Source organism: Aquila chrysaetos, chromosome 14, assembly GCF_900496995.4.
Source record: "Aquila chrysaetos chrysaetos chromosome 14, bAquChr1.4, whole genome shotgun sequence".
NCBI classification, from domain to species: domain Eukaryota; kingdom Metazoa; phylum Chordata; class Aves; order Accipitriformes; family Accipitridae; genus Aquila; species Aquila chrysaetos.
The window spans coordinates 5,378,882-5,405,875 of NC_044017.1; the positions used below are offsets into that span (position 1 = coordinate 5,378,882).

The 26,994-nt window shown below is 37.9% G+C and overlaps 1 protein-coding gene across 1 annotated transcript in view; it reads right to left on the minus strand.

Moving 5' to 3' along the window:
- Positions 1–655: 655 nt before the first annotated feature.
- The window catches only part of IPO5 (importin 5), a 47,029-nt gene continuing 20,690 nt past the window's right edge, over positions 656–26,994 (minus strand). Inside the window, exons 9-26 of the mRNA XM_030036469.2 lie at positions 26,456–26,543; positions 23,208–23,314; positions 20,795–20,919; positions 20,616–20,705; positions 20,343–20,516; positions 19,897–20,115; positions 17,984–18,067; positions 17,024–17,156; positions 16,797–16,918; positions 16,170–16,266; positions 15,513–15,685; positions 14,940–15,051; positions 14,274–14,329; positions 10,326–10,448; positions 9,477–9,696; positions 5,845–6,073; positions 4,150–4,291; positions 656–1,391 (exon numbers count right to left, since the gene is read on the minus strand). Coding sequence (XP_029892329.1) covers positions 1,305–1,391; positions 4,150–4,291; positions 5,845–6,073; positions 9,477–9,696; positions 10,326–10,448; positions 14,274–14,329; positions 14,940–15,051; positions 15,513–15,685; positions 16,170–16,266; positions 16,797–16,918; positions 17,024–17,156; positions 17,984–18,067; positions 19,897–20,115; positions 20,343–20,516; positions 20,616–20,705; positions 20,795–20,919; positions 23,208–23,314; positions 26,456–26,543 — 2,381 coding nt within the window. The 3' untranslated portion in view covers positions 656–1,304. The remainder of the gene's footprint in view (positions 1,392–4,149; positions 4,292–5,844; positions 6,074–9,476; positions 9,697–10,325; positions 10,449–14,273; positions 14,330–14,939; positions 15,052–15,512; positions 15,686–16,169; positions 16,267–16,796; positions 16,919–17,023; positions 17,157–17,983; positions 18,068–19,896; positions 20,116–20,342; positions 20,517–20,615; positions 20,706–20,794; positions 20,920–23,207; positions 23,315–26,455; positions 26,544–26,994) is intronic.

A 26,994-nucleotide genomic window follows, 5' to 3' on the forward strand; every position in this document is an offset into this window, starting at 1 on the left:
GAAAACTTACACCCTCTTTGAAAAGATTTTTATGTTTTAAGAGACTGTTGAGATTGACTTGAAGAACACTTCCCGTAAACAACTGAAGTTTTTAAAGATCAATGCATACACTAACGTCTTCAAAGTAATAGAGTGCAAAAACTTCACTCACCGTTGTTAGAAATCAGATACTCTATGCTTATGTTTGCTGCTATATTAGCTGGTAAATGACGTATTGCTCTTGCAGTACTAAAAAGACCTGAAAAGTTTTTTTGATTCATTCAGGTTAGGCTATCAAGTATACGATTGTTTTAAACAAGACACAGACTACCGTAACCGTATTGCTGGCTCCCAGATCATGTTGCACTTCTGCAGCTGGAAAAAAGACTACATTTTATAAGTTATGAAATGCAATTGCATCGGAACATGAAAAACATTTTTAAGTTGCGATATGTAAATTTACTGTCATAAAAGGAATGCCATTAAGTTTCCATTCTACACACTCAGGTGAAAAATTTGTTAAAAAGTCAAGAAACGAAAATGCATAAAATCTGTAACAGGCAACAATATACAAAGTTTCCAATATAAAATCATGACTTGTATAGTTTGTTACTTGCACCTTTTCACAAGAGGAAATTAAAAGAACCACACATCACTGAACTTCTACACAAGCTTCTTGTGTTTCAATGTCATTTATTGAGGAGTGAATGAGATACTGTCAGACATGCCAAAGAGACTTCACATTCAAGGGCTGGAAGCTGAACAGCTTTCCTCATTGAGTCACTGTACAAGTTGTTTTTGGGAATCTGAAAGTGCGATCAATGAGGTCTTCATGCTCGATGTTTGTCTTCAGTTTTTCATCTTTTGATCTACTAACTTGTTGGGCAGAAGGACACTTTCTACCCTACAAAGACTCACACTCCAATTAATACAATTAACACTAGATGTAGAGAAACGTTTATCTGTTATAACGTACATCTACCGCTGAAGGTCTTAAAGCTGTTTCTTAATTCATTATGTCTAATGAGAAAATTCAACTTGTTTCCCTTTCACCATCGTATGGATGGCTTATACCGTTAGAAAAATACTCTTCAGTGCTATTGTAGGGTTTACAGGAAACTTCTTCCGTGTTGTGGGATAGAAACCGATTTAAACACCCTTCTGAAAGAATGCTTCTTCCTGCTGCCACTGTCTGTAGGTTGCAGAAGAACGGCCTACACGCACTACAGTTCTGGTTTTACTCAAAAAAGAAACAAAAGAAACCTAAACAATAGGGTAAACGTTTATTTGGAGTTAGTTTTCTTGCAGATGATAATTAAGGCCCTTCAAGCAGAGTTCAGGAGCTCCTGTATGGCTGCCTGTTGATCTGCATTGAGCTGTGATATGCATTCTGTCCACAGTCCTCCAGATGCCTAGAAAACAAATGAGAAGTTGGCTTTATGCAGGCTGACAAGCTTCCAAGGCACATGCTAAACTTTCGTATGTTTACAAAGCTCAATATTCACTGGGCCTATTCCTGTAATATATATGCCAAAGAGAACAGACTGAAATCTTCAGTTACACACAGTCCTACACGGGTTCAACTAGAGATGCTCTAAAATGCTAAAGAGAGGCAGTGCTAACTATTTACTGGTTAAATAGTAGCAGAGTATTTGACTCAAACCTCCCGGGAACGCCCTGTAACTAAGCGGGTCAAACGACAATTGACACTCTTAAGTTAACCACAGCCTAAAACGTTTGCTCCGTTTTGCACTGAAGTTAAAAGGTCAACGTTCGGGCAAAACTGAACCATGTCTAAACACGAGAGCATCTTTTGGGCACTGGCGCGCCAGTAACGCATTCAGAGGACGGGCGCACTGTGATTACAGCCTGACGTGCTACACACACTGTGTGTGTATGTGCAAAATTCTGCTGCCAAAACACAGCACTGCTGTTTAGTGAAAGGAATAGTAAATTACTTCCCGGAGAGAAGAGAACATACACAGCAGGCTTTCCCGCCCCTCAGTATACCTCATCTGTGTTACCACAGCCGTCGGCTGAGACATTAGCTTTTAAAGTCACCATCAGCAGGGACTGGTTCTAACGGTACCAGAAATTGCTGAAAATTAAAGAAGGTGGGGAAGAAGTATTTATTCACTATCAATAGAAGCTGGAAGCAACTGGCACCCTGCTTTCTTTAAAAGGACAATGATAGGGAAAGAAAAAATTGTAGGTGACTAGCTGTAGGTCTTTAGATTGGTTTTAGTGACAGCAGTATTCTTGTTAAAAAAAATTGTTTTAATTTGTATTTTGTGTATTTTATTTTCAGCTCTATTATAATGCCCTTTCCTCACACACTTTTAAAAAAAATCAAATAAAAATGGATTCACAGAATTTGGAGGACTTTGCTTTCAAATTCTTTAAGTTGAATTTGTGTTTGTGTTTTTAGTTTTAAATAATATTAGGCATTTTAGACTCTCAACGTATAATGGAATACTGCAGAATTAAATGTGCTCGCTCTTCCAGCATTTCTGACACCCATTTAAATTCATACTCTACACTGAAATATTTCTGGCCTAAGAATACCTAAACAAACTTTTTTCCTCATGCTTAATTCCAACTATGACCATAACGTTGCTCATGTCAGATGCTGGCAGAGAAACAGCTTACTGAGATCATTAAAAAAAAGAATTTCTTCTGGAATCTGGGAAGCAGTAGCACCAGCAGCAGGCAGACTGTTAGCAACTACACAGCCTTTAAAGTTCCTACCATAGTATAAAACATTTACAGTGCTTTACTAAAGTCAAAGTACTATGTGTGAAGAGACACGCAATTGGTAACAGTATGCTAAAACCGTATTTTTAAAAAAACATGACCTTTACGATTTTTCCCCCACAGTCTGAACGTAAATCATTTAACCAATGCAGAAGTCTTGTTTCCGTATTAACGTTCCTATTGTTCCTGGCCAAAACAAGACTTTGCTATACACAACTAATCTTTACATGTATGTGCCACTGCATTATTAATAAAATAAATTAAAAAAAAAAAAATCAACTAACCTTAAGCACTTAAGGTAAAGTGAACAAATGCATTAGCATACCCTAATATAAAGTTCCACACCCAGACTTTAAGTACTAACAGAAGGATTCATATCTGACAGCCAGAATCTAGAGCAGGCACTTATTCCACTTTCACTTTGAAACTTTGCTTGATTTCATTCTTTTTATGCCTTCAGAGTTTTAACAAGTCATTTTCTACCAGACATAATGGATCTCACAGGCTGATACACTCATCCAAGTGAATATTTTCCAAAATCAAGTATTCCTGAAATTCTTGAGCCTGAATTTTGCCAAAGCATGCCAGGTAGAATGGACAATAATTGAACAGCTGCTGCTCCAAATCCTCTACACTTTTTTATACACCATATGCTTGCCAGGCACAACACTTTCTATCATTAGGTGCTGCAACTGTCAAGTTCGTCCACCTGATAACATCTGGCCCCGGATCAGATCTGCCCTATGAGCACTACCACTTACAACACCGTAGAGAGCTGCAGCTTAAATACTTGGACATGCCCGTCACCCAGCACCGTAAGTACTCATTATGGCATAAAGGAAGCGAACCTTGAGGCAGTTCCCCAAAGGCAGGGAAAACACTGAACAGCCGCCTGTATTTGCACTGGATTAAAGAGGGCAGTAGTAAAACTACTTGTGGTTTGCACTCATTCTCTAGCAAAGATCCCAAGGCTCTGCTATATTATTAAGTCACCACAGGGTGCTGGGGAACCTTTACAGGAACCACATGTTGGATAAAATCCTGCAGAACAGTTCACTGATACAGAGATAGGCAGATTTCTCTCCGGATTTTAATTTCTGGCTCAGAAAAAAAACCCCCACAAACAACTAATACTGGCTAGCATGTTAACTATCTAGCTGCAAGTATCTTAAAGCTTTTTTTTTTTTTAAATTAATAAGCTTCTGAAGTTTATCAAAAGAGTCAGACTTTACTGAAGTGCAAATGTTACCAAGTTTTATCATTAATGGTTCAAGGAGTGTCCAAGGATCTCCAAGATCACTGGTTGAAGCATTATTCTCTAAGGTGACAAGGCTGTCAAAATTGGTTTAACAGTTCGGTTACTTCTGAAAGTAGATTCTAAATGTTGCCTTTATACCTAAGCAAGCATTTATTTACCTGCACTTGGCGAACAACATTAGCCAACCGTTTGGTACATGGATCTTCATGTTTAATAGCTTCATGAATTTCACCATCCGCAATTATACCAAATATTCTGGGAAGGTTAGAGTTGTTGGGACCGAGGACAACTGGGTTGTTGCTGTTACAATGAAGATATACATTACAAATAAATTAAAGTTTAACTAAAAAAATTGATGTAAGCATTTTACATTAAGTTGAGTGATTTTGAAATATCTTATTCTAAAGCTGCTTATTTACATCTAAGTTTCACTCAGCTGAATAAGTATGCATAGCTTTGTTGCCTCCTGACAGAATGTTCCCTCTCCTGTTAATATTTAACCAGCCAATCCTTTAATCAGCCTACACTTTATCAGGAAGAAGTTCTGAACTTTACAGAACAGTTGAGTTCCATGCAGATGGAACTGTAAAATAGCGTGACAGAAATACCCTGCCTAAAAGAGCTTACTCCTCTCTCTCTCAGTGCTGCAAGGGGGAGGAGGTTGCGTTACTGGTGTCAGGAGCACCAGTGACTTCAGCTCTCCGCCAGCACTCTCACCGACACAGCAAGTAAGCCGTTCTGCTCCCTCCTTCCCAGCCAAGTGTTGGGAGTAGAGGAGTACTGGCAACCAGGGATCTGGGTGGAAAACATGATCTACTTCCAGCCCTGCCACCTACCACTGCTGGAACGCAGGACTGAGAGCTCCAGAGAAGTACGTAGCAAGGCTGAGCCACCTGCACAGAGCTGGGTACAAAAGTGTGTTACTACTGTAATTCCCAGTTTCTGTATATGTGTGTGTATATGCATACATATCAGTATTATTATGGTGTCTCTACACAACTATACTATTATTAGTCTAGGCACCTCAGTTGCCACCACCCATTTTGAGATCTCGCCTTAATAAAACACCAAGAGACACAAGGTATTCACATAGTAGAAAAGACTGTAGGAAATCTAAGTTATTTCCTTTCTATTTTTCTACTAAGATATAACACAGTGTCAGCCAGAACATGGCTACTACATAACATTTCAGAAGCTGACATTCTTCCACTCAATTATGAAGCGCAACTTGCACCCACACTAGAAGAATTATCTTTGTTTCCTCCATTGACCTATGGGAGAGAGCACAAATCTGAAGAACAAGCTGTGGGACAAGATGCTTTCAATAATAAATGAAATTATTATTAAAAACTTATTAAAGGAGATAGCACTGTACCATGAATTTGTCTGTATCATTTCTCTATTTTATACTTCACTTTGTCGATACTCTAGCTTTTGGAAAGCAAAAAGGTGCAAAGCTACTTTAAAAGGTTATGAAAAGAAGGCTGCAAGGGCTTGTGTGCTGCTCCTAAGTAAAAAGACCTGATCAGTTATTAATGCTGGTATGTAAGCAGAGTATAAAAAATTTTCCTGAAATCTTCTGTGGAAGTTCCCAGCTGATCCTTTCCCCATCATGTATATATAAAACAGCCAGGAATTTTTTCAAGCCATACAGACATTAGTTAGGATGAGAACACTGACTGTTTAAAAAAACAGCAGTAACATCGCAGAAGGCTCAGTTCTCACCTTCCAAATTATCTCCTCTAAAGCATATGCAGATTAACCTGGCAGTTTCTCAGTTTGGGGAAATGAATGCAAGGAAAGAACCTGCAAACAGGCTTACTTTCTGCATTAATGTCAAGACTTTGCCTTACCTCTCAATTAAGTCACACAGATAATTGAAAGTATGAACAGCTTCTTCTTTATCTTCATGAAGTGGAAGCCATGATAACCAGTGTGGCAGGACTTCTTCAACATTTACACAGTCAGGCTTGAACTTCATTATCTTTCCTACAGCTGAAATGCAGTTTTCTGTTGCATTGACATTCTCTTTGGTTTTGGCATCTGGTGACTGAATGACTCTCACCAGCAATGGAAGCGCCTCTAATCGTTAAACAACACAAGAATAAAGTTAAATGCACAATCAAGTCATATTTTGTTAACATCACAAATTCTACATGAGACTACCGCACGTATTAAAAATGGGATTTTTTTTGTGGCCCAAACACCAAAATCTAGACATCCCAATGTCCCGCTACTTCTAGGTTCTTCCCTGCTCAATAATCGTCATATGAAAAACAAACAGATAGATAAAGCTATGCAAGAAAACACAAGAAAACAGCTACTGCAAAAGTCTGAATTTGCTTTATACGCTCAGAAGAAAGAAAAATAAAAATCTTCTTGTGTCTCTCAATTGGAGTTATGCAATCTACAATATACAAGACATTGTAATTTATAGTAAAAACATAGATAACAAGCATTATCTTTTTAATCTAACAGGTTCTATAAACACAGGATGATGAAAACCACTGATACAGTGACATTCACATTAATTTGGACTGTAGTGCATGTCTACAGCGCGTGCCTGCTGTATGTCTATTGCTTGTGTGCACACACATTTTTATATATATATATGTACATACATATACAGACCTCCCACCACTAAAAGGTGCACTAGGAAAAGCTCATTGGAGTAATCTCATCTGGTGAATCCACCTGACATGATTTAAGTCGTAAAAATCAAACATCAAGGAAAAATGCCTATTTTCTTGCTAGGTTAATAGCAATTATATATATTTTTTTTTTCATAGTCATGCAGGTAACCACACGCACACTTCTAAACGAACATTAATGTCACGTTTTTAGTTACTAGTGTCCCTGCAGACTTCACAGCACTCTACATGCAGCAGGAACAATTGCCCTTGTGTTGTTCTGCTAAAAATGTAATGCTAAAGCTGTGAAATTCTCTATCAGCACAGAAAACAGGTTGTGGAATTGTGCAGAAAAAGCACACTTCAAAATAACTCCAATTTCTGAGGAAGAGCGAGATCTCACACTACTTCATTTTGATGAATAAGTAGCAGCTTTGCAGTTAAGGATTACACAATGACACTTGCTATATTAACTTCACTGAATTGGATTTTTGAAGAATTTAGCAGCTATGGAAAAACATGATTAACCCTAAGCTAGACAAGGATACTTTTATGGAGTTGATAAACATTACAGAACTGCAGAAATATTGGTCATCAGACCCACTAGCTTGTGTATTGAATGCAGCATAACGATGCTGGACTTTTCTGCAAAGCAGAATTTGTTTTGTAGAAGCCTACAATGTCCAGGGAAACCGAGTCTGCATTGTAAACATCAGGTTTTCATGACTGCTGAAGCTAAATCTCATATCTGTGTTTTCTCATAGTGCTTAATATTAATGGCTGACTCTGTAGGTATGTGTGTCCTTGGAGCTGTAAGATTAGGAGGGCATCAAAATGAATCAGCATAGCCTCCTCCCTACAGTTTGGCAGACAAGTTTTCTTCTTGTCCAGAAAACAGATCTACTCTCACATACATGTTGTGGTAAATAATCCCTAAAAACCCCTTTTGACTAAAAAAGACCATCTTCTATTAATAATAATAGTTTTTTTCCAAGGACCGACTGCTTTGACATCTTGCACCACCAAAAGTTGAGACCACTGCTAAGATTTAGGAAGAAACACACGCAGTTGATTAATACAATATTCACAGAGAATAGCTGATGATTTTCTTCCACCAACATAAGAAATGGAAGCAACGTTGACAGTCATGTAAATTGTAACCTTGTAATCCCATTTAGAAAGTTACTTGATTTGCTATAGTTTTTCCTTCAATTTTATTTCTTTGCTCTTTACTAATTCTACTTTTGATTCTTTTTGTTTCATCATAATGTAGCTCTTGTGTGATTTACAAGTTCTCCCTATATTCCTGTACTTTTTCCACTGACTGCCAAAGACGCTCATGTTAATACATGTGCTTTTTCTGAATAGGCTGGAGTCTTTACATACTGCTACAAACTCTCAATAGAACAATATGCCAGTGCTATATATTAATCAGTAAAGAAATTAAATTATAAATAAAAGCTCACAAACATGATGTTTTCAGAGAAGACAGTAAACCCTACAGGGCAGAAGGCTTCTCATGCCACGGATTTATTTTGTTTCTAAACACAGCACATCTTCATCTATTAAAATAAATCACAAATTTCTTTCCTGTATATATAAAAGAATTTAAAATACTTTTGAGGAGCCTGCTAGTAAGCTGTATGCTGTAAAGTAGAAAGGTCATTTTACCTAAACATCCAACTAAAGGAGAAGCCAAGTGTCTGGGTTTAATCAAGGGCTATTTGTCCAAATACAAAGAAAAGGATCAAAGGTGTTACAAAGTTTAAGTGGGCCAAAGTAAAGTCTAACTAATGAAAAGATGAGACTTCAACAGATGCTAAAAACCCCCAAAACTCCAATATCAGAACTGTCTTGACTTCAGTCTCTACTCCTCTAGCCTTGATGCAAGACAGAAAAACCTTATGGAAAAGTTCACAAAAAAAACCCTTTGGGAAGTATTTTTCTAGACAATTTTAAATTTTAATGCTCCTAATGTTTCACTGCAAGGTTTCCCATCCTGCTTTTTTTTTTTTTTTATGACACCTCATCTTGATTGTCACCATGTGACAGTTACATTTACACTAACAGTGAAAATTACAACCTCTGTTGATGTAAGCAAGACTTGTGTTAAAGCCCTAATTTATCCCTATAACAGGGTTCTTATTTTCTTACATAATTTTGAATTTCGTTTCAAGACTCACATGAAAAATGTATTTGAAACAGCTGACTAAATATTTTCTTAAAAAAGGAAAAAAACCCCACCTCTGATAAGGGATGCTACTTAGTGTGCAAAATTAACTTTGTCGACTGGCAAGAAGAGTGCCAGCAGACAATTATTTCTTTAAATTCAAGATGAAGTTTTAGAGAAACTGGAGACATTCAGAAAGAAAGCAGACACAGAAATCAGGTTCCTGCTTTTTATGTAATGGGAAAGCAGAGAGCCACATTAGTTGTATTCTAGGCTACTCCTTAATACAGGTCACTTACATAATTTTTCCAGACATCCTAAGGGTTTTGCATTAATATGTAACCACATCAGTATTAATAAAAAGCAACTATGAGACAGGTGTGTGCAGAAAGCTATTTTTTATGAAATGAACATGTGCATCTCAGACTATATTTAAAAAAAAAAAAGTAGATCAAGTTTGCTAAGCTGTAAGTTCTGCAACAGAAATGCTACTAAGCAGAACATCATTAGAGGCCCAAGGAATTCAGGTACTTTACTAATCATCACCAGTCTGCCACACAGGTTATACCAGCAATCTATTTCACTGCCAAAGGGAAGAGACCTCACAAACCAAAATGCGAGCAATTTTTAATCCCCCCGCCCCAAATCACACATTCAGATACTTTTATCAGATGCATGTACGTACCTGTGCAAAAAGGACGATAGCTGTCCCCACCAAATTGTGCCATAACTCCAACGCCGTAGGCAGCTGCTTGCCTAACCTCTGGGCTATTGTCACATACTGACTGTAGCATTGGCCTCAGGAAGTATTCCGCGTACTTGAACGAGGAGGGGCTGCAGTGCTCTACAATATCGTCAAAAATGCATAGCCCCCACTGCCTGTCTGGCCATGGCCTGTGTGGACACTGCATCAAAAACAGGTAACATTTAAGCCACCTTAAAACTAGTAATTTTTGTACAGTCAGTGATTATATCAACAGAACAATCATAGTAACAGTGGTCTAGTATTTTTGTTAAAATCTTCCTGGACTAAATTTAATGTTACAAACGCATAATTTTCTGTAGTGATACTTGCAGCAATACCACGAACAAAACAAAATCCAGGTGAATATCTGAGCTAATTAAAAGAATGATTTTAGGCTAAATTCTTTACCTCTATTTCACACTCTGTTACCTATTTCAGTCTCAATTTTCCCCACTAGTCTGCAACTCTTTTTTGGCCCTCTTCTTGAAATCCATTTTAGAGAGCATCGGACACTGCCAGGCAAATTCAATTTCTCAAAATATTTGTGTGTCAATGATCCCGGGTCTTGCAACACAGAAATCAGAAGTGTCACAGAAGTGCAGCTGTTCACAAAGCATAGGGTAATAACTTCATACTTGATCCAGAATAAACCTTCAACTGCCTCTATTTTGCAAAACAGTAATTGCTACATTCTATCTACCAAGTTCTCTAAGATTCCAGCATGGAAGACCTGTTAACACATCAGAAAAAAATAATCAGTGTCAAATTAAAAGAAAGCAAGGTACTTACAATTAGGTTGACAATTAGTGGAAGTAGCCTTTCAAACCATGGCAGTACCTTCTCCTTATAACTGTTGAATATTGAGTGCAAAATGTCTGATACTTTAGTCAAAATATAAACGTCACTGTCATCCTGATAGGAAAAAGATACAACTCACATTAAGGCTAACAATCTTTAAAATAGTGGAAGTCACATGAAATGGTAAGGTCTCTAAACTAATGGAATAAAGTTGTTTAATGATTTGGTTTCGTAAAACCAATCTTTTTAAGTCCACTATTTTTCAACTCTTGGTCTGATGATAGAATGATAGAACCATAGAATGGTTTGGGTTGGAAGGGACCTTAAAGATCATCTAGTTCCAACTCCCCTGCCATGGGCAGCGACACCTTCCACTAGACCAGGTTGCTCAAAGCCCCATCCAACCTGGCCTTGAACACTGCCAGGGATGGGGCAGCCACAAGCTCTCCGGGCAACGTGTTCCAGTGCCTCACCAACCTCATCGTAAAAAAATTCTTCCTTACATTCAATCTAAACCTACCCACTTTTAGTTTAAAACTGTTGCCCCTTATCCTGTCACTATGTCCTAGTTTCAGCTGGGATAGAGTTAACTGTCTTCCTATGTTTTGAGTTCAGTATGAGACGAATGTTGATAACGCTGATGTTTTCAGTTGTTGCTAAATAGTGTTTAGACTCATGTCAAGGATTTTTCAGCTTCTCATGCCCAGCCAGCGAGAAAGCTGGAGGGGCACAAGAAGTTGGCACAGGACACAGCCAAGGCACCTGACCCACACTGGCCAACAGGGTATTCCATACCGTGGGACGTCCCATCCAGTATAGGAACTGGGAAGTGGGGGCGGGGAATCGCCGCTCGGGGACTAGCTGGGTGCCGGTCGGCGGGTGGTGAGCAATTGCACTGCGCATCATTTGTACATTCCAATCCTTTCATTATTGCTGTTGTCATTTTATTAGTGTTATCATTATCATTATTAGTTTCTTCTTTTCTGTTCTATTAAACCGTTCTTATCTCAACGCGTGGGTTTTGCTTCTTTTTCCTGATTTTCTCCCCATCCCACTGGGTGGGGGGGGAGTGAGTGAGCGGCTGCGTGGTGCTTAGTTGCTGGCTGGGGTTAAACCACGACACACTACAGGCCCTGGTAAAATGTCTCTCTCTTTCATGTAAGCTCTTTATATATTGAAAGGCTGCTATAAGGTCTCCCTGCAGCCTTCTCTTCTCCAGGCTGAACAATCCCAACTCTCTCAGCCCGTCTTCACAGGAGAGGTGTTCCAGTCCTCTGACCATTTTTGTGGCCCTCCTCTGGACCCACTCCAACAGGTCCATGTCTTGCTTGTACTGGGGACCCCAGAGCTGGATGCTCAGGTGGGGTCTCACCAGAGCAGAGCAGAGAGGGAGAATCACCTCCCTCAACCTGCTGGCCACACTTCTTTTGATGTAGCCCAGGTTACAACCGACTTTCTGGGCTGCAAGTGCACATTGCTGGCTTAGCCGCAATTTTTCCATCCACCGGTATCCCCAAGTCCTTCTCCACAGGGCTGCTCTCAATCCATTCATCCCCCAGTCTGTATTGATACTGGGGGTTGCCCCAACCCACGTGCAGGACCTCGCACTTGGCCTTGTTGAACTTCCTGAGGTTCCCAAAGTCCCATCTCTCAAGCCTGTCCAGGTCCCTCTGGATGACAACCCTTCCCTCAAGCACATCAACCGCACCACTCAGCTTGGTGTCATCTGCAAACTTGCTGAGAGTGTACTCAATCCCACTACCTATGTTCTTAATAAAGACATTGAACAGTACTGGTCCCAGTACAGACCCCCCTTGTTACTGATCTCCATTTGGACATTGAGCCACTGAACGCAACTCTTAGGACATGGCCATCCAGCCAGTTCCTTATCCACCCAATAGTCCATCCATCCAATCCATATCTCTCCAATTGAGAGACAAGGATGTTGTGTGGGACCGTGTCAAAGGCCTTACAGAAATCAAGATAGATGACATCAGTTGCTCTGATGAAGTAAAGATCCTTTGCTCAGATTCAGCTATGAATTCGTGTTATATCTGCAAGCAAGAATTGTTGCCTGGACACACTTGTGTTGAGAAAACCATTTAATTTTGTTTTAAAGCAAGTTCTGCTGTACTCAGTATGGTTCATTTAATCAGTTCATACTTTAACAGGCAGGGAAAACAGAATACAGCTAGTTTCTGGTCCCTAGTGAGAAACTAATAAGTATTCCTCATGCAACAGGCAGCTTCCCGCAACTGGATATTTAAACCATCCCCGGTTAGACAACTTCTGCACTGTCAAGGCATAATAACTCTGGAACATACACGCAAATGAAAACAGAGGTAGAGACTGCTGCAGCACACCACAAGGTCCACCTAGCCTAGTATTGCCTGTTTACTAATAGCTGATAAGAGATGGTCAGGGGAAAGCATAACACTTGCTTAGGGTATGCCTTCTCCCACTCTCTATCAAATCAGCAGTTTAGTTATTGCCTAAGCTAGGGCTGTATCTGGATATCTTACTGAAGCTACTGTTTGAATATCTTTCACAACTTCTGTACTCCCTTATATTTCTGCTGCCTTGAGATAAGGGCTACATAAACACATTCTGGGACGAAAGGTGTATATCCAAATGTTACTCATTACCATATATTAATTCTGTCCATATGGCAAGTGACATTCTGGTCCAACTCCTGCTTTCATAGGGTAATGCAGACAAGCCTTCCTTGCAGTCTTTAAGACAAATCAGCAAGGTCAAATATAAAGTAAAGCATTTTTAAAGATGCCTTGCAACTCCGTTGCAGAGTATGGATTCAGCTTTTCTGAAACTGCTGCTTGCTAGCATTTTCTCTCATTATCAGTAGAGAGTGACACATAAGAAAAAAGATAACAAACCACCTAACTCACTGTCTACAAGAACTAACAGTAAACATTGCAAATGAGAAAGGGAGAAAAAAATCAGGACAGGCTCTTGGCTCAGAACTTGAGGTTTGTTATTTTTTGATCCCAAGCAGTATGTAGGTATCAGAAATCTATCTTTTTGAATGCTGGCCTAACATTGCCAAAGGAAAAGGGCTCAAGAACTGCATTGTTGTTTAAGAAAGTATTTACATATGGGTGCATGATCTGTTAAGATACATTCTGGAGTCTGCATACAGGTTAAACTTGTAAAAACAAGCTTCACAATTCAACTTCACAAGCTTCATACCTGCACTGTGTGGCAAAAAAATTTTCTTAGTTCTTAAATTCACCGAGTATCCTTCATGTCTCATGTTATAAGCAGCAGTGACTACTTCTTCTTTATTACTCTCTGCATACCATTAATGATTTAATAGAACTACTGTATCTCTTCCACAGTCACCTCCACTTCAAACTAAAAAGTTACTTCAGTATCTTAGCAGATAAGTAGTCACTTTGGTATTCTCTCATAAGCAAGCACATTATGCCAGCTATTCATCCTGCTGTCCTCCTTTGATACCCAGACCTCTGACGGGTCAGGTCAGGAGTCTGTCTCAAAAAGAATAGACCTAAAATAGCATCAGAGGTAGGCTCAAGGATAAGAGCTACCTAGGTCATAAGGCACAAAGAAAAAGCAAGTCAGCAGGTTTAGGCCATAGATTATCACTGATACAGCATTTGACAGCAGACTATTTAAAGTCATCCAAGAACTGTTTGAGAGGATGGAGAAAATGAAGAGCTTTATCCTGAACTTCTTCCTTCAGTATACTGGACAAGGAAACCTTTCATATTTGCTAATTCACACATGTAGTGTGACCCATTTCTTACCAGAAGTTTTGAAGGAATATGGTAACAGAACATTATTCCAGGAAGAAATAATTCTGAGGATGCACTATGCTTTAACTGAGTAGCATAGCATATCCGTGTAAGGTATTTCCAACCTGGTGCTTTATGAGTGGAAAAGCTCCCCAAACCAACTTACTTCATCTTGTAATGACTCTTCAACTTGCTCATCATAGTCTTCATCTTGTCTTTTCACTAAATTAAAAAAAAAGTATTAAACCATTGCATTTCTACAAGTGCTTAAGAAGCCTGTGAAAGGAAAAAATGATGAAGAAACAAATTTAGAAAATAGGAAATGGTAGCTGAAGATGCAACAGGAATTTTCTGTCTTTAAGAAGCTTCAAAGAGCTTTGACAGAAAAACAAGAAGTGTAATGAGACAGCTCAGTTTAAGAATGTGTAAAAAAGCACATGAAATAGAAATAAACACACCAGCTTGTCCACAAGGACAAGAAAAGTGCATAGAAATAAGAAACTACCATTCCTTTAAGAAAACTGCAAAGACTTCAGATGAAAAAAAACCACAGAAATTACAACACCATAGATGTGCACTGTCTTCAAGTAAATCTGTCCATCAACTTTTGATTAAACTACAGTATTTCTGCAAATGATGCCATCTTCATCTTCCCAGAGCTTACAATTATAACTCATAGATTCTGTTGTTTAAAAGCCCAATTACCTCACATAAATATGCAAATTGAAGAAAACTGAACTAAGCTTTTTTTTTGTCTGTTCAGAAATTATTAGGAATTCTGCTTTAAAGAACAGCCATTATCACATGTTAACAGGAATTTGTGTTAACTTACCCTGTCTTAATTCTTGATTTTTAAAGTGCTCTTCTAGTTTTCCTTTCAATATTCCTCCAAGTTCTTCAAAGTGTTCGTTGTTAAGGCATCCATCTCCCATTACCTCAATGCACTAGTGAAATAAAATGATCAGTTTTTCAGCTTCCAAGTTACATGAGCGAGCAGTCTCAATGAAATCTAAGCACACAGAGAATATTAATACATGCTCTGCGTTAAGTGATCACTAGCAGAAATAATACTAATAGAACATTCACATGGTGATCAATGCTCAAATTATACAAGTAAGGCATAGTACCACTGTACATTTCATGCACATAACTTCAGTGGTTTGTGGTTAAAATGAACAAATCTGGTAATTATTTTAAGTTAATACTTTGGTATTTTGGTTCTTGCAAAAAAAGTACAAGTAAGTTTTTCAATCAGCTATAACAACATTTATAGTCAAACCAAAATTCATGTAGTGGAAGCCTTGCATTTCTTCCAGCCGTTTAAATGAACATCAGACACATGTCCTTTCCTACCGTAAAAAGCTACAAACAGTAACACCACAAGATTAGTGAGGAAGAAAGTTACCTTTGCAAAAGAATGCATTATTTCTGAGAGAACATCTGAATCTGGTTCTGTCCCAATGGCTTTGATGAGTGCATCACACATGAAGTGCCACATCTGCGTGAGGTACTCTGGCCCACGAACTCTAGCACATTCAAGAAGTAGGGGCATCGACTCTGCTGCTGCCACTCGGACACGTTTCATTATTAAGGAAATAAAACAATCAAGGCCAACAGAAACCCACCACCATAATGAAGTTATTAGTTTTCTACCTGAAATTGATCTTATTTATTACAGTCCAGTGCATTTGATTTCTTAACTAGAGGCAGATTAAGATCATAGGAAAATTAAACTGTTTGCTATTTCAAAGTTGATTCAAGCCTGTTTCAGGCCATGACAGAAAAGTTATTCAAGTTCTTCTTTGTTGGCACAAACATCACTTTCTCTACTGTTTGCTTTCAGCATTATAGACATGCTTATTTAAAAAGAAAATAGGGGAAAAAACAGGATACACTGCCTAAAATAGTGTGTAAAACAACATTCTCAGAAAAAAATTCTGTTATAAAGCAACAGAATATTTTAACACTAACACTTTCAATTCATTTAGGAAAATAGTAAGCATGACTTTGATGCTTCCAAACTAAGTTTCCATTTTCACAGTAGAATTCGTTAATAGGATATCATCATGGAAATAGAACTTCAACAAGGGAACCATCAGCTTTACAACTTGCTCTGTGTACTCTACGAATCCTTCTTTTAGCTCTTTTGCATAGCAAACCTGAAACACAAAGCATGGAAATGCCACCTTTAAGGGAAAATACTGTTACTAATATTTTTCAACCATGTAATGGTGAGAAAGATTGTTACATTTAAGTTTTTTTTAAATTTATTTTAAAAAACATGCAATAATTGATTTGCCTACCCCCTCCACTGTGGTATTTTAAGAAACCCTGATAGCAGCATGAGTTCTCACTCTTAGTATATGCATGTATTTTTCAAACCAAGTTCAGAAACATCAATATTTGCAAAACGGAACTACTCTTTAACATCTCCAATTCCTCAGAAGTTTTGCTAACAAAGGAAAACTACCTGTTCATCTTAAAAACTGAAGCTCCAAACTAAAGAAACTATTTTAAATCAAGTAAGTCACTTGCAATGAAGTGTCTGAAATCCAAACTTAACACTACCACGTGAAGAAAAACAGAACAAGTTCATTTGATACTATGAAGAATATTTTCATTACAGATTTTGGCTTCAGACTCAGTTGTCCAGCAATACATAGATCACCAAAACTGTCCTGTTACTCACCAGCATCTGGCATGCAGTTGCTTTTTCTTCAAGGCCTGCAGTTTTAATTCCAAAACTTTGCTGATCTCCTAGGTTTACAAACTCCCAACCATCATCATCACTCATATTCTCCATATCTTGTGCTGTTATACAGAGGAGGGGGGAAAAAAAAAAAATAAAATCTAAAAGTGCTACAAAATAATTTATTTCAGTATTTTTTCAAGCAAAACATTATCTCTTAAACCTACTGTCTAAAAGAGCTACTTCAGGTTTAATGGATGCAGTCTTCATTAAAGGTCCCATGACAACAGGAAGGTACTGCTGAAATTCCTTTCCAAGAATTTTACACATTCTGGCCCATGCTGAGATCATGTAAGAAATCTATAAAAGAGAAGACAGTCAGAATTTTCATGTCTCACATTTTATTTTAATGCATACTTAAAAGGAAAACATAGAGGAAGAACATTATACAATAGGACTTTTTTTAAAGAATTTGTCAGCAGTGCATAAAACTTACTTCAAAGAGAACAACTCATCCAATATGCAATCCATATAAAAATGAACCTTCAAAAGACCTGTCCCAAGTCTTTATTTGTAACAACGCATTGACAGTACCTCTGATCAAAGTTGCTATACATGCAAAAATGTGACAGTATAAGATGTACTTGTAATGCAATCACTACTGTCTTGAAAAGTAAATTTTTTTCTGAAATGAATAACTTTCTGAATTTAAATGATACTACTGAGCCATATTGCTGGAAATAGCAGAGAGAAAAAAGAAGAGTGCAGTACTGTGTTTTCAGAGGAGTATTTGTTTTCAGATGTGCAAGTCAAAATAGCTCTCCACTTGTTAGAACAGCTGTCTAACAAGTCTCGTTGAACCATTTATAGGAAGGTGACAGCAAGGGAATAGGTCATTCAATGCCAAAAAAAGTAGGTACCAGTAGACAAAGAACAATTACCCACACGCTGAAATTTCTTCAGCAAATATAGGTCCTGGAAGTCTCATTTCCTAAGCACACTTCTATGAAAGATTCTAAGGCCATCTTAGGGCAATCAATCTCAATTTTTTTAAGACATGCTGAACAATTAATCTGCAGGTGTAATTACATGGGGGGGAGGGAGGAGCCAGAAACGTCACATGTACAAAGAATGTTTTTAATACTAACCAACAAGCTACGCTCTACAAAGACACAATTTTACCATACCTGGGGATCATCATCTTCTAGATCACTGAAGTCTGTTTGTGTCTTCAATAACAGCTGCATTACATCTGATGCATCCTGCATAAACTAGATATAGGAAAACAATATGTTTTTAAAGGCAAATTAAAGGGTACTTTTCAGAGATTTAAATGCTCGCTTGAATTGTTTGGTGTTAAGTCCAACACACTATCAGGACTAAAGCTAAAGCTGGAAATAGACTGAAATGCAGATAAAAGTGAAAACACAAGTTCTTTTTCTGGAAGCATCACCATATCATTCTTGCCTTAAGCTTCACTGTACCTCTGTTCATATACTTGAAAGCAGAGAACTATTTAAATAAAACACTACATAAATAAATACTAATACAAAAAACATCTGATAATTCTAACTTTCCCAGATATCCTCCTTACTATTTTGACTCCTTTATGGAATTGGGATAAAAGCTGACAGCATGAGCTACTTACTCATGAGCTAATAACGTTTTAGGTCACATCAGATGCCCCAATGATGTTACACCTACCCTCTTTTCACTCCCCATGTTCCCAGTAGTCCTTCAAGAATAATTTTTTAAACATTAGTTATGTTTAAAATCTGTTTAATATTTAGTTGCATGTAAGTTTACTGGCAGTCCTTTTAAGTCAAAGGAAAGGGCTGGTAATTTTGCAGGGGGCTATTAGTATTTTCATACAGCGTACATAACATTATTTTACTTTGAAGTGCGATTTTCTGTTTTCTTCACTCAATAAAATGAAAATCTGTAAACCATAATGTGAACATGTTATCAGAACATCACTTAGGCTTTTATATAGTCCTTCAGAGCTGTTTCCTGGTACTTTTACAGAGACATGTTTTAACCAACTTATCAAAAAAAACCAACCTGCCAAATACATCAAGCCTCATGACAAATAAGAACTTCAAGTTCTATTACAAGCACATTTAAACTTTTTCAGGCATTCACATATGTCCTAGTTTCAGCTGGGATAGAGTTAACTGTCTTCCTAGTAGCTGGTAGGGTGCTATGTTTTGAGTTCAGTATGAGAAGAATGTTGATAACACACTGATGTTTTCAGTTGTTGCTAAATAGTGTTTAGACTCATGTCAAGGATTTTTCAGCTTCTCATGCCCAGCCAGCGAGAAAGCTGGAGGGGCACAAGAAGTTGGCACAGGACACAGCCAGGGCACCTGACCCAAACTGGCCAACAGGGTATTCCATACCGTGGGACGTCCCATCCAGTATAGGAACTGGGAAGTGGGGGCGGGGAATCGCCGCTCGGGGACTAGCTGGGTGCCGGTCGGCGGGTGGTGAGCAATTGCACTGCGCATCATTTGTACATTCCAATCCTTTCATTATTGCTGTTGTCATTTTATTAGTGTTATCATTATCATTATTAGTTTCTTCTTTTCTGTTCTATTAAACCGTTCTTATCTCAACGCGTGGGTTTTGCTTCTTTTTCCTGATTTTCTCCCCCATGCCACTGGGTGGGGGGGGAGTGAGTGAGCGGCTGCGTGGTGCTTAGTTGCTGGCTGGAGTTAAACCACGACAACATACAAAAAATATTCTAAGTTTCCTTTGAATTACATACATTTTACCTGTCATTATGACACTGCCTAAATGAGATGTTCCAGTATTTCTCTTAAGGTGAAAAAAACTAAACGAAGAAAAAAAGCTTGCTTTCAACATTGTTCAGTGTGACAAGAATAACTTAAGCGATAATATTTTTGTAAAATTCTATTGTGAATTTGTGAATCTAAACAGCAAGACAGTCACCTCAGAAATGAAAACAGGAAGACAAGCATAGAAATCAGCAACAACATGACTATATGTTTAACAAGTGAATATATTAATTCAGTGTTAACATGGCAAAACACAAAGGCATTTTAAAGTATTTAGACCATTAGATAAGATCTAAGCTTACCTTTTCTTTACCAACAGCAAGACCAATTAGGCTGATGCATTCAATAGTCTTTCCTCGTAGAAGTCTTAGTTCCTTCTGAACAGCATTCTCAACAATGTGTTTTAAAGAGGGCATAAATAAATCATAGTAGGGAACAAACTTCTCCTCTGCTGTATCTGCAACTGATGCAATTGAAGTCACAACTTGCTCCAAAACTAGCTTAGTGCCTTTCTGTATCAACTTGGAAAGAGGAAGAATAAAGTGTTACATTTCTAAAGCACATCTCTTAGTTAAAACCATGTCAAATGTAAAAATCTGCTCTTGTATGTATCCTAATTCTTGTCAGTTTAGACCAACATCAGCAGATATGTATACTGGCTTATTTCAGAGGTCTTAGTTCAGCTATACTTATTCTGCGTATGTGACAAGGTTACCCTCCATGAAACAATTTGTTCGGTATATTATACCTCTTGTAATTTTATCACCATAGTGGAATGAAGATGCTTCACTAGATTATCCAAATATGGAATAAGAAGTGACTTGGGACAATCTTCAGTGAAGTTTATGAGTGCTGCAGCTGCATGGGCTTGAACACGCTGGTTGCCTTGATCCTCCATGGTTTGCAGAAGAGCTGCTATCACCTGAAAAAGATATGTTTATTTTCAGAAGAACAAGTTTCTGAAGGGGATATTGTTCTACCACTTTTTGTTTGGTTGGTTTGGTAGTATTCTACTACTTGCCTTCTCATGAAATTTCTTTTGAAAACCAGGTGCGAAGTCAGTTGCCATTTGTCCGATAGCATTACAAGCGGCGTATCTTACTCTTGGATGCTGAAAAAGTATTTCCCTCAGAGAGTTAACAAGTAGTCATGATGGCAGAAATGAAAACATTTTGAAATAATTAATAGAATTATACTCACAGGATCCTGAAGGAACAGCAAAACAAAATTAACTATCTCATTTAAAATTCCCTCCATCTGTTGGTGGCAACCTTCTCCAATGGCTGAGAGCGCCATCAAGCCAGCATGCCTGTATTTCCAGTCAGCTACAGAAGAGTAAAAATGAAAATAAATGTTATTAATCTTGGAAACTAAAAAGCATCACAAAGACAAATCACCTTTCTGGGGGTGTCAGGAGGAGGAAGAGTGAAGAACAGAAGGAAGGGAAATTGATGCATCTGCTTGATTTGTTAAATACTTTTCACTTTTCCTCATACGTAATTCCAGACGTGCACAAAAATTTGAGTGTCTAATCCAGGCCAAGTTCAGACCTAGAAAAAAAGAATTCTGAACTGCTGACACAAATATGTACATAGTACTAATACCTGGGAACTGTATTTTAATTAAATGAGCTAACCAGGGAAACATCAGGACAGTATTTCTTTTTCCCTCTCCCCCATCTTTTTTTTTTTTTTTTTTTTTTTATGGTATCAGAACAGCCTATACCTTCTTCTTTAGGTCAGAATGGGAAAAAGGTCCAGCGAGTCAAACAGTATCTAAATTTAAAACAAATAAATAATCAGTACTAAACTTTTCAGCAGTCTCCCCAAGACTGCTTAAGAACAGTAACACTCCCTTTAGGGATGTACGGCTTTCCCCACCTCCAAGTCCTATTAGCCTATTCTCAGGCTAGTGGGTATTGTTGAAATGGATCTTTCATGCCCCTCTCCTTTTTCTTTAGGCATGGGAAACATATACAAAACTCCAATTTCTTTTATTTTGTTGGTTTTTTTGTTGTTTTTTTTTACAAAATCTTTCTCTGTGCTAGAAACCATGGGGATTACAGAAAAGAAAACCAGAAGAACAAACAGGTTTATCAAACAACCTGTGGGAAAGGCATGTAACAGAACTTCTTTCCCAAAAGGATGCAAGATTTCATTATTGCTGGTAATGTATTATAAATTCCTGGAATGAAGACCACCACAGTTCAGAGCACTGGAATCCTGACACTCGAGCTTCTGTTTGATCGGGATGAGATGAAATATCATCTTGAAAGAAGGTACAGTGAAGACACAGTTTATTTTATGCTATTTAAGTTCATTGGATATTCCTAGTTAAGCCTGCACCTCTTGTTAGTCTCACTGTATCACTATTAGCATGCATTCCAGACTTGAAGTTAACGATACTCCAAAATGAAATGCAATCATGTTTGGACCATCTGGCTAACCAATCCAAACCCAGAAGTTTTAAATTATTATTTCAGTAAACATTTGTGAGAAAAGCAGTGAAGATAAGAGAAGGGGAAGTCTGATTTCTGAGAGTATCGATGATGTTTTAATCCCAATGTCTTCATCTTTCCTTCCAACTCTCCACCAGTGAGAGCCTCTGAATCAAACAATATCTATTACATTTCTCTTTTCCAAAGAGTACTAATGGTTATGGAAAGCCCTGACCTAGCAGAAAGCAAGCATCAGGCATCAACTGCATGACCTCTCCCCTTCCAGGAGTCAGGTCGTACAGCCATTAGACTCCACACCCTTCTGTGGATACTACAAAATTAGGCATTTGCTAGCCTTGAAGCTATTAACAATCGAAGAGTCAGGTTAATCCATTTCCTTAATAAAAATTTCTTTACAAAAAAAACCTTCATTCCAAACAGACCTTATAAGTGTTCACACTCTGCAGCTGGTACCTTGAGTAGCCCTATGTTCCGTATCCAATATGGGAACAGTCTTTTTTGGACTTAGTTTTAAATCATGAAGGCAGGAAAAGTATCCAGAACTTTTGCATTATCTTTTACTTCAAAGGCTCAAAGCATAGGTCAAGTGAAAGCACATGCAACAAATGCACAATATTTTTTTGAATGAATGCCTGAGCAAGCATCACAGGTATTTTCAGCGGAAAAGCAGCATACAAAGCAACTGATAAGAATATATGGAACTAAAATTTCACTTAAATGCAACACTTCTGAGGAAGCAAAAAAAATTGAGCTATAGAATAACAGGGGGCAGTTTAGGCACACTTAAGGTACTGTGAGGCACTGTATAGGGATTTAGAGAGAATGTTCAAAAGTAAAAAAAGAAGTCTTCCCTTATTTATATTTAATTCACAAACTGTGAGTTTTAAAAAAAATGTACTGTTTTGTTTTTGACATCTCTGTTCAGCTGTCCATGTTCCAGAAAAATGTTGTAATGTAACTGCATATAAGTTTAATAAATCACAGTCTAAGAAGAGGTATAAACTTCCAAGTTCACAGCATTTACAGTTTTTGCTGCTGAAATCAAAAGTGGAAGTGTATAAAAATATATCAAGTAGCTAAACATGAAGATTTAAGAGGTATCAAAGTTCCTGGAAAGGACAGAATTGTGAAAAAAAAGAAAATGCAGTTACTTACGATTCTGAAGCATTTGCATTATGTGTTCTTTAATCATAGGTAAAACAAGTTTTCCTCCAAGGCCACATGCCATCCTGTCCAGTGCACTCTCACCAGCAACTGCATTGCTAAATATCAGTTACAGAAATATCAGTGGTTTGATATTGACAATAAAACAAACAGTCCAACAGGGCACAGAAGTGCCTTTTCCTGCAGTTCTAGTCTTCAAACTTTTGCTATCTGAATACACACGAGCCTCCATAAGTAAATAAAGCATACCCAAACCTAAAAGCACACACACAGCAGTCACAAAATAATTATTTACCTCCCCATCTAAACATTGTTTGTAGCCCACTGATTAAGTCTAGTACCAAAGAAACTTGGGCCTTACTAGCACTGAAGGTATGGACTGAACTTCGCAACAATTACATGTACCTAGAAAGCTGAAACTAAATTTGCAATGAATTAAGCAATAATACTGGCCATCATCTTTTTGTCATGAGAACATAAACCAGTTCAGACTTGCTATGAATCAGGTGAAGCAGCAGAATTCAAGCTTTGGCACAGAAAAGACCTTTCTTGCATGGCTACAGTACCAGTACTTTAGTAGCATGTTCTCTTGCCAATGACTCAGGCAGAAAACATCCAGTCCAGGTGAGGAATTTGTGACTCTCAGCCAGTTCCAGAACTGAGAATAGCCAAATATTATCTGTGTAAAGTGACTTGTTCCACCCAATAGAATTATTCCCTACAGAAAAGCAAGCAAGTTTCCAGGACACAGATAACTACTGTACGGTCTGGGTATAACTAGCACTGTAATAACTCAAGGTTATTACAGTCCATCCTAGACACCCATGCTGATGGAAAAGCTGAGTAATGGTTCAGAAAGGGATGAATCTCCCTCTTCTTTCAAGTATCAGTCAGCTGGGTCAGAAATAGAGATCTTCAAACTATTATGCCTGAATCCCCAAGTCTCATTACAAACCATAAACAGTCTAGAAACTCACATGAACAAAGGTGTTTGCGCAATGGTATTGACAATATTTTATTTGTTCTTCAGATTAGTCATGTTCAAATAAACAGACACATCACCAGGAGGACAACAGAGCATGGGCACACAGGTTTAGATTGGAGCACACTCACTGAAGTTAATGGCAGCTTTCGTCTGAAATTACGTTCTTTGAGCTGTTTCCTCCCACCATTAATTCATACATCCAATTTGAGGAAATACAGATAGTCTGAGAAAAATGAACACACACCTCCCTGCAATGTTTGCAAGGCTTTTGCCAGGAAAAGAGGAAGTTGGATTAACCTTTTCCTCCTTCAGAATTTCACTGCTCTATGAAGTCAGAGCAACAAAAAATGGAAATGCTGAAATATTCCCTGCTGCTTTTGTGTAGGCTGACTCACATCCCCCTTAGTCAGATCCGAACACACCCTAACTAGGCTACAGCCTGATGATCATTAGCCTGTTTCTTGGACTGCACAGAAATTCCAGTCTTCTTAAGAAGCTACAAACACTCAAGCACCAGAAGAAGTTAGCATGCGCATCAGCTAATGAACAACTCACCACAAAGGTGAACTTCAGTGGTGGGAAACACATAGTAACATGAATGAACCTGCTAAAAGAAAAAACTAACCCCCCCCACACAATCACCAGAGACTAGCTGATGTCCAGTATTTTGTGTCTAAGCCTCAAGCTCTATTACTTCGAGAGCCAAAGGAGCTAGGTTTCTCCTTTAGACTAAGGTTGCCAAGCATAACTTATTTTCTGATCTTTGCTCACTCTCCTTGCAACTTGTAACAAAAAAAGGCAGCTAACTTGTGTTTAGAAGAACAAAGTTACTCTGCTGACAATAAAGAGAAATTGGCACGCCTCAAGCGGATGATTCAGAGTACTTATTAAGCTGCCTAAAGCAGGCCATCTGAATAAACTTCCACACCCTGAAAGGCTTGATGAGGATTTGAACTTTAATATTCTATTTCCCCTTGAAATTTAGCTGAATGAAAAAGATTCAAATACTTGACAAACCTGAATGCAGTAGCGTCTGACAGTTCTACCTGTATGGCAAAATTTCAAAGTTGAGGAAATGAAACAGGTTAAAAGGGTCTGGTCTACCATGCAAGAAGGGGAAGAAAGGACAGTTTACTTTCAATTCCATAATCAAGGGGAACAAAAAAAAGTATTCCAAGTGAAGCAGAGATTGAACGGGTTCTTCTATAAACTCCTATGCATCGGTTTTGCAACTGTCTTTACATGCCTGATATCTAGTAGAAGTCGCTATACAGTTCAGTGGTAAATCAACATCTCTTCTATTGCCTATCTTCCTATGAAGATCTCAAGAGTGTTCTGTGACAAATTGCTTTGAAACACTAATTACATCTGAGTTTTGAAGGAGATGCCAGATGTGGCAAAAAGTGTCTAGACTGGTAAAGGAACATCTTTAGAGAAGTATGGAGACAGCTATCTCCTTCGTATATTTCTGCTTTCTTCTACTGCTTTCTAACTGTATCTGTACAAGAGCAGATGTAACAGGATGCTGTAGACAAACCACTGTCATTCCAGTGAAAAGTTGGAGCAAGCTACAAAGCATGCAGGAATAAGTAAATCAGAAAGACTGAACATCTTTAGTAGATCCTTCTTGCCTAAGACACAAGAAGACAGGCTTCTGCTAGCCACACAAAGGGTTTTAAATTAATAGCAAAATCCTAATATTCGTGAGCTAGATGAAATCCAACAAGGAATTCCACTATGCATTCTGATGTACTTTCAAAGGTAGGCAGCTTTTTTCTTTAACACCACCTTTTCAAGGGCATTGATACAGAAAAATATGAAGAGATTGGTTGTAGATGATTAAACAGGTCAGTATCCTTCAGCTTCGGTTCCAGCTAACTTCAGGATAAGCTCTCAATTTAAAGGGTTAGGAAGCACTGACTTCTGAACTAGGTAACATAAATGACAGAAGAAACAAAGTTTAAAATGTTAAAACAGTGCAAAACAACAGACAAGAGGACAAGCAACTTGTAGAAGTAAATTACAGCAATACATGAATACTGAAAGAATCTACTTACTTGCTCAACAGTACCTAAATAACCTATATATAAACTGTCTGAAAGCAGTCATATATACTGCTCATGAGCGAGGGAACAAAATTAGAAGAATTATTTGGGTAAAGTAATGCACTGCAGTCATTTGCATCCTGCACTTAAAATTTGCCTGCAGCCACACAGTCTCGATAATATATTGGAACAAATAGTTTCATAATTACCTGTCAAAATCATCATCTTCAAGCTCATCTGCATTTGCCCAATCTTCATCTTCTTCCAAGTCAACCATCATTGCTAACATTTGAGGAACTGAAAAACGTAAGTTTTAAACTCAGGTTGCTTTCTTAAAATAGATTCTCAAATAACAAGCATAAAATTTAAGTTCTCTCCTTTAAAAAAAAAAAAAAAAAAATCACTGGAGAAAAATAACTTTTCTTCCAGTAGCAGATAGCCAAGTCTGTCAAACTGCATCAGCCAATAATTCAGAATAGATTTTTAGAGAAGTATTTTCAGAACATTCAAATAGAAAGCAAAAAAAAGTTGAGCGTATTCCTTACCAAGACTCATAGGGCAATGCAAGATTTTTTTTAATCATGAAGACTGTAAAAAGTAAATTCCTTAATAAAGTCTAAGTTCCTTGAAAGAGTTAAAAATAGTATTATATGCTTTAAGAACTCAGATATATTTCATTCATTTTGCTGAAACTCTGACATCATCCTTTGAACATTTACTGATGAAAGAGACTATATTCATTATGGAA